The sequence below is a fragment of the Schistocerca piceifrons genome, chromosome X, assembly GCF_021461385.2.
Source record: "Schistocerca piceifrons isolate TAMUIC-IGC-003096 chromosome X, iqSchPice1.1, whole genome shotgun sequence".
Classification (NCBI taxonomy): domain Eukaryota; kingdom Metazoa; phylum Arthropoda; class Insecta; order Orthoptera; family Acrididae; genus Schistocerca; species Schistocerca piceifrons.
In genome coordinates this window covers 128,468,545-128,481,647 of record NC_060149.1, presented here as the reverse complement: position 1 = coordinate 128,481,647, position 13,103 = coordinate 128,468,545, and the positions used below count along the sequence as shown (strand labels likewise).

Genomic DNA, 13,103 nt, shown 5'->3' with positions numbered 1-13,103 from the left:
GCCGTGATCTCTACTGATCTCAGTGTGGGCGGGACGTCAAACAGTAAACTTCCTTACCGCCTCAGGCTGTCTTCTGTTGCGCGACACGCTAAAAATTCTTATTTCCCGCCTAAGCTCCGCTCGCTACGTAAGACAGGAGCCGTAGTTGCCAGTCAGCGGCTAGGAACAGGTCAATTTTTTTTCGTTGCCAGAGCCGGAAGCGTGGGGTGGCGAGCGGCAGACGTGATATGGAGGGGGGGAGCGGGGCCCCCACCACTGTCCCCGCCCAGCTGTTGTGCCACGCACATTCCAGTATGGCCGCTGCAACGGCGCGGGAGCGCAGTGCCAGAACCATGAGCAGCAGCCGTCTTCTCGCCATCCTGCTCGTTCACTTAATCGGTAGCGCAGGGGAGAGTGACGAACAGAAAACGTGTGATCAGTACTTCAAGGCCGGCGTCGAAGCTTACCTGGAGGAGAGGTGGTACGATTGCGTCACGAATCTGGAAAAGGCGTTGTCAGAGTACCGAAATTACAGGCAGACAATCGTAAACTGCCGGACGAGTTGCGACGAGAAGGCCCGTTCTTCTCCGCATATATTCGAGACCGATGTCGAAGATCTGCACTTCTACGAGGAAAAAATAAAGAAAACTCTGTGTCTTATGAAATGTAAGCCGAATTACTTCAGGGATAGGTCTTATTTGTCCAAGGAAATTGAAGAAGAGTTTGAAAATCTCAAACCGTACGAGTATTTACAACTGTGTTATTACCAGGTAAGGAATGGCCTGGAATGTCTAGCATGCAGCTTCTGTATCAACCTGGCTAACAAATTAACACTCCGTACTTGCGAATGCTGTAAAAATATTAACATCTAACGCGAACTCGATTGTAAGTTTTCTGCTTGTTGTTCCTCTGGGAAGGGCATTTCCCTCCAGCAAAAACGACCTTAACGTAAGATAAAATGTTATATCCGCGTGGCCCGTTCACAAAGGCTGCCTCTCCTTTAACGATAATGTTGACTACAGAAACATTTACGGACATTCGTGATTACATCAGTCTCTGTATTTTCCTCACTCCTCAAAGCACGCCGCTGCAAACCGAAACAAGATAAAGCATCTAAAAGAATTTTCTGTGGAAGAATCTTGAGATCGTAGCAATGAAAGTGGCATTGAATTACAGTGAAATTACCTTATCCTTAAGTCGTTTATCTGAAGACTGTATACACGCTTTCCTGTTGTAGAGACACATTCATTCGACCGTTCCCTTTGATAAAATACTTCGTTTTCTGCATGACCACAGTACTGAGGGCGAAACAATGTAGCCTACGTACAAATGTGTAATTTTTTGATACCGAAGTAAGAGGCAAGAAGCTGCAGAAACCTTTCATGAGTTCTGTACACAATACACCGCCACCAACTTCACTTAATAACTGTATTTGATTTATCTGTTTAAAGACACGGCAAATCGCCTCTAAAAATTGGCGACGTACAGCATCGGTATTTGTTTTTACTTCTTTCGACAGATCTTCCATTACAAACTATAGTAATTGTTCGACGGAACTGCCAGTTTCATTATTATTGGGAAGCATGACTGTATAATAAAATGAATACTATGTCTTTCCATTTATTGTCACGTCCTTAATGGAAAACGGAATTTGTAACACAGAATGCTGGTTGTGCGAAACACCGTTTATGAATTGAATAGTACAAATACGGATGTTTGAAAGCATGCTCGCCTGCGAAGCGCTACGTATTAGTGTGGATTTGTAAATTTCCGGTCATTGCATTGACAATATCGAGCAGACAGATATCTACACTAAATGCCATTTGTTTGAAACTGGTTGAGATTAAAGGGGTAAACGAATATCGGCGTATAAAATGCTTCATGATTTCCGGTTTACAAAAATATGGATTGGATTTATCTAAAAACAGAGTTCAGTTCACGTAGCTGTTGTTGTTGTTGTGGTCTTCAGTCCTAAGACTGGTTTGATGCAGCTCTCCATGCTACTCTATCCTGTGCAAGCTTCTTCATCTCCCAGTACCTACTGCAACCTACATCCTTCTGAATCTGCTTAGTGTATTCATCTCTTGGTCTCCCTCTACGATTTTTACCCTCCATGTAGCTAATTTGCGCTAAAATTTGAAAAGTTTTCCTATAAACTTTCAATTTAATTTGATAGCAATCCTTTCCGTGACTGTGAACGATTTTATGCTCACATACCTACATTACACGGCTGGCATGCTACACTTCACACTCTGAATATACGTGACAGCTTTGTAAACTGCGTCTCACCAAAAAAATTTAGCACAGAAAACTTTGTTTTCCAGGCATTTTGTTCCGTTTACATCACGCCATTCACTCATCAGGGTTTCCGCCAAGTGATAACATTTCTTGCCTTATCCCGCTACTGTAGGGCTGGCATATGTCACGTCGTTGTTCGTATTGGATCTAAGGGACAATATAGTGTACATCATCTTTCTGATTATCGTATAAAGTCTGTTGTCTGTGTTTGGAAGTTAACTGGCTGTGCGTTGTCTTTCTGAGACGTAGGCAGGAAACCAGCCCGATATTCCCTTCAACGCGTGTCGTACATCCCCTGGACTCTACAGCAAGATTGACCGTCTTTTAACGCAAAACATGAATTCGATTTTCGTCTGTGGAGTCACACGAACACATAGCTTTATTTCTCATACTTCACGCATTATTGGATAAAACTGTTGAGTGTGAGGCTCTGAACTTGTATGGGCGCCTTTAGGTGTCATACTCTGTTCCGTATCCAGTGTAACTGATTAGTGATATGACCGTGACGAATTCATGTTTACTGTGCGTCCATGTGTGTCTGTCAATGATAATAAAGATGGAACTGGCAACAACACCAACACTAACAGGTTGAACGTTTCCACATGACGGCCTCATAACCAGCAGCTGCCAATATTCTGTGCCCTCGTTCCATAACACACGGTGGGGAGATTGGTAATTTAGACCCTGTCTTAAATTTATGGTGCCGGCAGCAAATAGAGCGGGACGAGAATCTTGCTAAATGCTGACATGACTTTGGCAGAATGTTTTTCAGTTTCCAATGAATGAAGCTGTCGATGACGCGATTTCTGTTGTTTGTACTTTTCTTTGTATTGTGAACTGATGTTTGAGTTCAGGACCACGACGTAGCTTTTGAGATTGACTGGATAAACAGTGTTGCGCGAGTGCCGATACTGATATGTAATGAAAGAAGATGGTGCGAGGATTTTTTAGCGAAAGGTTCAATTGAACAAATAAACCCTTTCCTTCGCAACGCGCGAAGTATTCTAATGCCAGCTAACGTTTATTTTGTGACCATGAAGTAAACTCCGTGGCGGTTTGGTCTTTTTGTAGGACATTGGCCTTTCGGTGGCTGGTTGCGTCATCCTCTTCTGCAGTGTCACTGCGCGGCGGCATTGGAGGGACTGTGGTCAGCACGTGGCCTCTACATCTGCATCTACATCTACATACATACTCCGGAAGTATCGTACGGTGCGTGGCGGAGGGTACCCTGTAAGACTGCTAGTCATTTCCTTCCCTGTTTCCGTAAATTGAGCGAGGGAAATGCGACAGTCTATACGCCTATATATGGGCCCTAATTTCTCGTATCTTTTCTTCGTGCCCCTTACGCTAAATGTATGTTGGCGGCACTAAAATGGTTCTGCAGTCAGCTTCAAATGTTGGTTCTCTAAATTTTCTAGGTGCTGTTCCTCGAAAATAATGGCGCCTTCCCTTCAGGGATTCCCATCTTAATTCCCAAACCATCTCAGTAAGACTTGCGTGTTGTTCGAACATACCGGTAACAAATGTAGCAGCCCCCCTCTGAATTGCTTCAATATATTCGTTTAATCTGACCTGGTATGGGTCCCAAACACTCGAGCAGTACTCAAGAACAGGTTGCACCAGCGTCCTATATGCGGTCTCCTTTACAGATGAACCAAACTTTCCCAAAGTTCTGTCAAAAAACCGAAGTCCACCATTCTCCTTCCCTGCCACAATCTTCTCATGCTCGTCCCATTTCATATCGCTTTGCAACGTTACGCCCAAATATTTAAACGACGTGACTGTATCAAGCAGGAAGCTGCTAATGCTATATCCGAACACTACTGTTTTGTTTTTTTACACATACGCATTAACTCACATTTTTCCACATTTAGAGCTAGCTGCCATTCATCATACCAACTATATATTTTCTCTAAGTCATCTTGTATCGTTTTACAGTGACTCAGTTTCGACATTTTGCCGTTCACCACAGCATGATCAGCAAACTACCGTAGACATCATTTATGTATATAGAGAACAACAGCGGTCCTATCACACTTCCTTGGGGCATTTCTGAGGTTACCCTTGTCCCTGATGAACACTTGCCGTCGAGAACAACATAATGGTTTCTATGTCTTAAGAAGTCCTCGAGTCACTCACGTGTCAGAGAAGCTATTCCATATGTTCGTAGTTTCTTTAATGGTGTGCAGTGAGGCGCCGTATCAAATGCTTTCCGGAAATCTAGAAATGTGGAACCTGACTGTTGCCCTTCATCCATAGTTTGCAGCATATAATGTGAGAAAAGGGCAAGCTGAGTTTCGCACGAACAATGCTTTCTAAAACTGTCCTGATTCGTGGACGTAAGCTTCTCCGTCTCAAGAAATTTTTTTCACATTCGATCCAAGAATGTTTCCAAGGATTCTGCAGCAACCCGATGTTACAGACATTGGTGTGAAATTTTGCGGCCTATCTTCATCCACATCAACATCTGAATACATACAGGGTGTTTCTAAATGAATATCGGGGTTTTAACGTTTTATAATATTTAGTACATTAAACTTACAGTTATAAATGATATGTCAAATGAAAGAGCAACTGAAACAGTTTTACCAAGAACCTTAAAAATGTTCAATGTGAGCATCATTTGTCACGCGGCACACATCAAGTGTTTTTTGTGCCGTATCCCGGCGGAAAGTTTATGGGCCTTTCTTTTTTGGTTAACCTACTGTATCTGGCACTCCTTACCTTGATACTCTAGAGCAATGGCTCTTCCCTCAGTTGGAAGAATCCAGAGAATTTCATTTTCCGGCAAGATGGTGCGCCACCTCACTGGCATAGCGAAGTACGCGGTTGGTTGAACTTCACTGTACCCAAGCGCCGCAAGAGGCCCAATGACAGGGCTTGCTTTGCATGGACTCCACGTTCACCCGATCTAACGCCATGCGATTTTTTTACTTTGGGGCTTCATCAAGGATCTTATGTACGTGCCTCCGGCACCAGCAGACCTCCCTGAATTGTGGCCAAGCGGTTCTAGGCGCACAGTCCGGAACCGCGCGACTGCTACGGTCGCGGGTTCGAATCCTGCCGCGGCCATGGATGTGTGTGATGTCCTTAGGTTAGTTAGCTTTAAGTGGTTCTAAGTTCTAGGGGACTGATGACATAAGATGTTAAGTCCCATAGTTCTGACAAGGGAACCTCCCCATCGCACCTCCCTCAGATTTAGTTATAAGTTGGCACAGGGATAGGCCATGAAAAGCTGAACACAGATCAATCGAGAAAACAGGAAGAAGTTGTGTGGAACTATGAAAAAATAAGCAAAATATACAAACTGAGTAGTCCAATGGCAACGTAGGCAACATCAGTGAGAGTGCCAGTTTACGAGCGCCGTGGTCCCGTGGTTAGCGTGAACAGCTGCGGAACGAGAGGCCCGCGGTTCAAATCTTCTCTCGAGAAAAAAGTTTAATTTTTTTATTTTCAGATAATTATCAAAGTTCAGGCTCTCACACATAATCAACTTCGCTCTCCAACATTCCAGGACATGTTCAGATTTGCTTGTACATATGCATAATTTTACGGTCTACACACGGAAACATTTGAAAACGTAAAAAACATATGTTTTGACAGAGCACAGGGAAAACTGTGCGACTGCGAAACGGTTGCATTCATTTGTTGCAGTTTATGTGACAAACTCTTGTGTTTTCATCGCTTTTTTGGGAGTGATTATCACATCCACAAGAAAACCTAAATCGGGCAAGGTAGAAGAATCTTTTTACCCATTCGCCTAGTGTGCAAGTGACGCACATGCCGTCACCAGTGTCGTATAGAATATATCAGACGTGTTTTCCTGTGGAGGAATCGGTTGACCTATGAACTTGCGATCAAATGTTTTCGGTTCCCATTGGAGAGGCACGTCCGTTCGTCTCCTAATCGCAAAACACAGACACTAAACTTATTACAGTGAAAGAGACGTCAATGAATAAACGGTCAGATCGCAACTTTGCGAAAATAAAGAAAGTAAAATTTTCGCTTGAGGGAGGACTCGAACCAAAGACCCCTCGTTCTGCAGTTGCTCACTCTAACCACAGGACCACGGCGCTCCTCAGCGTACTTTGTCCCTAATGTTGCCTATCTTGCACATGGACTACTCGGTTTGTATATTTTGCTTATTTTTTCATAGTTCCACACAACTTCTTCCTGTTTTCTCGATTGATCTGTGTTCAGTTTTTCAAGGCCTATCCACTGTGCCAATTTATAACTAAATCTGAGGGGGGTGCGATGGGGAGGTTCCCTTGTCAGAGCCATTTGAACCATTTTGAACCTCCCTGAATTAAGAAACCGGATTGAAGCAGCTGTTGCTACAATCACTGAAGACACACTTATCAACGTTTGGGAAGAACTCGGCTATAGACTTGATGTGTGCCGTGTGACAAATGGTGCTCACATTGAACATTTGTAAGGTTCTTTGTTAAACTGTTTGAGTTGCTTTTTCATTTGATATATCATTTGTAACTGTAAGTTTAATGTAATAAATATTATAAAGCGTTAAAACCTCGATATTCATTTATAAACACCCCGTATTCCGCAATCCACCGTATTGGGCATGGTGGAAAGTTGCCTGTACCACTACTAGTCATCTCCTTTCCTTTTACACTCGTAAACTGAGCGAGGGAAAAACGACTATCTGTATGCTTCTGTACTAGTGCTAATTTCTTGTATCTTATCTTCGTGGTCGTTACTCGAAATGTACGTCGTCGGCAGTAGAATCGTTCTGCGCTCAGTGTCAAATGCCAGCTCTCTAAATTTTCTCAGTCGTCTTCCCTCCAGGGATTCCCATTTTTCATGAAGCATCTCTGTGATATTCACGTGTTGATCTAACCTACTGGTAACATATCTAGCAACCTCACTCGGAATTGCTTCGATGTCTTCCGTTAATCTGACCTGGTGGAGATCCCAAACACTCGAGTAGCACCCAAGAATGGATGGCACTAGTGTCCTATATGCTCTTTCCTTTGTGGATGACCTACACTTTGCTAAAACTAAACCAAACTCTGCTGTCCGCTTTCCTTACTAGAGTCCTTACGTGCTCGTTCCATTTCATATCGCTCTGCAACGTTACACCTACACATTTAATCTGAGTGACTTTGTCAATCAGCACATTACTAATGTTGTATTCGAACTTTATGACATTATTCTACATTTAGAGGAAGCTGCCATTCATCACACCATCTAGAAATTTTGTCTAAATCATGTTGTTCCTTCCTATGCTCACTCAACAACACCTTCTCGTACACCAGAACATAAGCAGCAAACAACCGTAAACTGCTACTCACCCTGTCTGGCATATCATTTATGTATGTAAAGAATAGGAACTGTCCTATCACGCTTCCTTGGGGAACTCCTGACGATACCCTTGTCTCGCTGTAGAGGACAACCAACTGGTTTCTCCCACTTAAGAAGTCTTCGAGCCACTCACATATCTGGGAACCATTCAGTATGCCCGTAACTTTATTAACAGTCTGCAGTGGAGCACCGAGTCAAACGCTTTCCGGAAATCTAGGAATATGTGGCTTGTTGCCATTCATTCATGGTTCGCAGGATATCATGTGAGAGAACAGCAAGCCGAGTTACGCATGAGCGATGCTTTCTAAATCCGTAACGATTTGCGGACAGCTTTTCCCTCTCAGGGAAATTTATTATATAGGAACTGAGAATATGCTCAAGAATGCTGCAGCAAACCTACGTTAAGGATATTTTTCTGTAATTTTGGGGGTCCTTTCATTTGACCTTCTTGTATGCGGCAGTCATATGCAATGTCTTCCAGTCGCTTGGGACTTTGCATTGGTCGCAAGGTTAGCGATAAATGAAAGCTAAGTAAGGGGCCTATGCCTTACAGGACTCTCTGCAAAACCATATTGGGATTACATCCGGACATGGCTGTTTATTCATTTCTGCACTGCTGGCTATTAAAATTGCTACACCACGAAGATGACGTGCTACAGACGCGAAAGTAAACCGACAGGAAGAAGATGCTGTGATATGCAAATGATTAGCTTTTCAGAGCATTCACACAAGGTCGGCGCCGGTGGCCACACCTGCAACGTGCTGACATGAGGAAAGTTTCCAACCGATTTCTCATACACAAAAAGCAGTTGACCGGCTTTGCGTATCGCGACATTGTGCTCGCGTTGGTCGAGATCCAATGACCGTTAGCAGGATATGGAATCGGTGGGTTGAGGAGGGTAATACGGAACACCGTGCTGGATCCCAACGGCCTCGTATCACTAGCAGTCGAGATGACAGGCATCTTATCCGCATGGATGTAACGGATCGTGCAGTCACGTCTCGATCCCTGAGTCAACAGATGGGGACGTTTGCAAGACAACAACCATCTGCACGAACAGTTTGACGACGTTTGAAGCAGCATGGACTGTCAACTCGGAGACCGTGGCTGCGGTTACCCTTGACGCTGTATCACAGACAGGAGCGCCTGCGATGGTGTACTCAGCGACAAACCTGGGTGCACGAATGGCAAAACGTCATTTTTTCGGATGAATCCAGGTTCTGTTTACAGCATCACGATGGTCGCATCTGTGTTTGGCGACATCGCGGTGAACGCACATTGGAAGCGTGTATTCGTCATCGCCATACTGGCGTATCACCCGGCGTGACGGTATGGGGTGCTATTGGTTACACGTCTCGGTCACCTCTTGTTCGCATTGACGACGCTTTGATCAATGGACGTTACATTTCAGATGTGTTACGACCCGTGGCTCTACCCTTTATTCGATTCCTGCGAAACTCTACATTTCAGCAGGATAATGCACGACGCATGTTGCATGTCCTGCACAGGCCTTTCTGGATACAGAAAATGTTCGACTGCTGCCCTGGCCAGCACGTTCTCCAGATCTCTCACCAGCTGAAAACGTCTGGTCAGTGGTGGCCGAGCAACTGGCTCGTCACAATACGCCAGTCACTACTCTTGATAAACTGTGGTATCGTGTTGAAGCTGCATGGGCAGCTGTACTTGTACACGCCATCCAAGCTCTGTTTGACTCAATGCCCAGGCGCATCAAGGCCGTTATTACGGCCAGAGATGGTTGTTCTGGGTACTGATTTCTCAGGATCTATGCACCCAAACTGCGTGAAAATGTAATCACATGTCAGTTGTAGTATAATATATTTGTCCAATGAATACCCGTTTATCATCTGCATTTCTTCTTGGTGTATTAATTTTAATAGCCAGTAGTGTAGCTCTTTTAGTTGCTTCTCTACGCCAGGGATGCCTATAACTATGTCCCCCGTGCGGAAGTCTGTGCGACGCTCAAACGACAGTATATTTGTCCGATATCCTTGCGTTAATCATTCCTTAAACACGGAATTTAAAACTTCAGCCTTCCTTTTGCTGTCTTCTGTTGCCACATCATACTGGTGAACGAGTGAACGAGTAGAAACCTTCGACCTGCTTAGCGATTTTATGTAGGATCGGAAGTTTCTCGGGTTCTCGGTTAGATCTTTTGCCAAGGGATGACCGCGGTAGTTGTACGCTTCGCGCATCTTTTTACAGACACACGAGTTTCTACTAAACTTTCCCTGCCGTCATTTGCGACTGCGATCTTTTTTGAACCGAGAGTGCAACAGTCTCTGCTTCCACAGCATTTTCAAGATTTTGTTATTAAATCACGATGGGCCCGTTCCTTAATCCACTTACTCGGCAGGTTCTTCTCCACACCACGATTTACAATCTGTTTAATCTCCGCCCATAATGCCTCTACGTGCACCACACTGGAACTAAGTAATGTCCATTCATTGTCCATGTGGAATGCTCTATTTAGTATAAATACAGTCACTAATACCTGTCTCTCTACTGACATCATTGATGAGGTCAGACCTGTTTGTAGCTACAAAGCCTAAAACATTTTCACTGAATATGTGTTGTCGAAAGAGCTGTTCGAAACAGTTTTCGGAAAATGTGTTCATCGGTACTTCATATGACTTGCTGTCCATACCACCCGCAATGAATCCATAGACTTCGCAGCATATATTTGGGAGTTTAAAGTGGCCTCCAACTAATTTTGCGGGAGCTGGGTATTTCCGCGCTATTGGCGTAGACTTTCTTCGATCTCTCTTTGTTCTAAACTTTACATTCCAGATCATAAGTGCTAAGTCTTAAAAACTCTAAGAAGTTGAACGGAACAGTTTCTGTCATGTGACCAGTAAGAGACTCTATAAGAAGCTTGTTCAGATGTTAACTGTCGTAATGTATTTTTTCTTTATTAGAGATATTATTTATTTCGCAGATTTCCTTTATATTTGTAATGTCATAATTTGCACATTCAGAGCTGCAACTCGAATATGCATAATATTTCAGCAATAAAGTAGAGGGGTGCGTCAGTGCTTGCTTGGGGGCTCGTGATAGGTTGCAGGAATCGGATATTTGTATTTCATTGAAGGAATAACGGGCAGCAAGGCGTATTGATATACTGAGTGTAAACATGCGCGAATTCGAAAGATCTAGTTTTCGGCTGGAAACAGTAGTACCAGAAATACCCTCCGAGACATATTGTGTGGTAGCTAACTGAATATCGCAGTAGACGAAAAACATGTTATCTTCGAACGGGACAGTGATATTAAGCACACTGCCACAGATACTATAATGTGCAACACTCCACAATAGTTGACGACACTCCAGTCTCCTGATTTCCATACGCTGAAAATTTGTGTAATATACTAGAATTCTACACTAAGAACAGTCATATTGCAAGTAAAAACAATATGATGAAGCCACATATGTAAGCCTGGGGCAAAATCTCGGGAGTGGAGATATCCAAATAATAAATGTTCCCAAAGAGCACTTGCACAGGAGAAAGAAGGCATCTGTTTGCAGTGACGCTTAGGATGCTATAACGTATGCTATGCCCATTTTTTTAGTTTTCTGTGCCAAATTTATGTAAATTAAATCATAATTTTGTATTTTCAGCCTTCTCAATAAGTGAAACCGTCCCAGAAATTCATGCTCAACAAACTATCACCGTCAAGTTGCCTTCGTGACACAACACATTTTTTAAGTTTTCAAATACAGTCAATAAATGTTAGCACAAGAATTTTACCACAGGAATGACTAAAAAAGGCCCTAAGTATTCGAATACAGTTGCACTTCTAAAACGGACGGCTGCGTAAATTTTATTTTTGTTTGATGCAATGGTTATGATCACAAGTAAAATAAACACTACAGCATTTACAGTCTGCGGCTAACGCTCTTGTAACATAATGACTCCTCTCCTAAGCATGTTCTCAAGCCCAAATATTAAGATGTCCGAAAATAAATTTCACGTAGTGTACATTAAGATAGAACAGAGGTACGGAAGTTACGAAGTAATTGCATAAGATTACTGCAGAGAAACGAGATCTAATAAACAGTTGCCACATTCGTGGTGAAACCATTGGAACATTTCATCCCTAACGTATATATAAAAATCTTTCACCCCCATAAAATGGGAAAGGTAATGTCGTTACTAGTCATCTCTGCATTAGTAACCTAAAAAGAAGCGAGAGTAGTTAGATTCTTCACTATCTTTAAAAATTTCCGGTTTCTTCAAACAGCGACTCATGTCCGCTGTATTTTGGCTTTAGAAACCATTATATTTAGTTCAAATACGACGTTGGATTTTATTTTTTGGAACATTCATGAAATATTCTAAAGCCCATCCTCTTAGCTGGCATCAATACGCACTAGAAGTATTGAGTGTGTAGAGCTCTCTTCTGCTCACGGAAACGAATAATGAAGCTCAAATAAAACGTCTAAATTTTCATCGTGTTTTGTTTGGAGTCGCAGGCCCTCCAAACTGCACATATGCTATTCCCTTTGAAGAGGTGACACCTTCCTTTACGACTCAGCATATTGGCTCCTTCCGCAAGAGGGCGAGCCTGCTGCTGTCCTTAGACTCCCAGAGTTCACGGAATCGTGGCGTCAGAAGCGTGTTTACATTTATGAGAGTCTTATTACTACGCTTTACGAGAAAGACATCGAGAAGTTCTCGAGTGCCTCGAGACATGCGTTCTCATTCCCCAACCCTGTCACAAAGGTCTATGTGTGCGTCTTGTGGCACGACTAATTATGTTGAGGAGATTACGTTCAGCTGTTATGTCGGCAATTGAAGTACCAGCTCAGCACGAACATAGGATGACCATTGTAGGGAAGGATTAACGACAATGTGCTAGACATCGTAAAGGACCTGTGACGGAAATGGAAAGTACGGGACGTATGGCAATGTTTTGCTAGCTTCCCTTGCCTGCGCCCCGAACTGTTTGCTAGAAGACGCGGGTGTCTCGCACAGATCCCTGCTTACGCTGTGGCAAAATTGATGCGCAGCAGCTGACAGCCTCCGCAAAGAATGTTATCAGTGTTTGTTCACTTTCATCTTGCTCGTTTTCATGGGCATGTACGATTTCACACTTCTTGGATGCAACAAGCAATATGCCTATACGAAGTTCGTGAGAAAGAAAATGGGTTTTTAAATCCCCGAGGCCATAGCTTGGTCGATCGTTGCCCAAGTTCACATTTTTTCCCTCTTCTTCCGTTTCTTGTATTTTTTTCATTTTACTTTTCTTTCACCTGTAGTGATAAAATGTTAATGTGAAAAATGGGAATTTGCACTATCGCTTAGAGTTCACGTTTACCAGTAGAACGAAATAGTACTGAAACATTGTGGACTTAAAACCAATCTTTGAGGAAAATTTTACTATTTTTCCTCTCCACCTAAAGCAAACAGGTGGACCAACAGAGCCCGCTGTAGGGGCTGAAGTACGTGAGAGGAAATAATCTGGTCTAGTAGAAAAACTCAAATTGG

At 43.2% G+C, this 13,103-nt stretch overlaps 1 protein-coding gene across 1 annotated transcript in view; it reads left to right on the top strand.

Annotated features, from left to right (window-relative positions):
• The first annotated feature begins 296 nt into the window (after positions 1 to 296).
• Positions 297 to 13,103, top strand: part of LOC124721836 (endoplasmic reticulum protein SC65-like) — a 452,431-nt gene continuing 439,624 nt past the window's right edge. Inside the window, exon 1 of the mRNA XM_047246962.1 lies at positions 297 to 749. Coding sequence (XP_047102918.1) covers positions 333 to 749 — 417 coding nt within the window. The 5' untranslated portion in view covers positions 297 to 332. The remainder of the gene's footprint in view (positions 750 to 13,103) is intronic.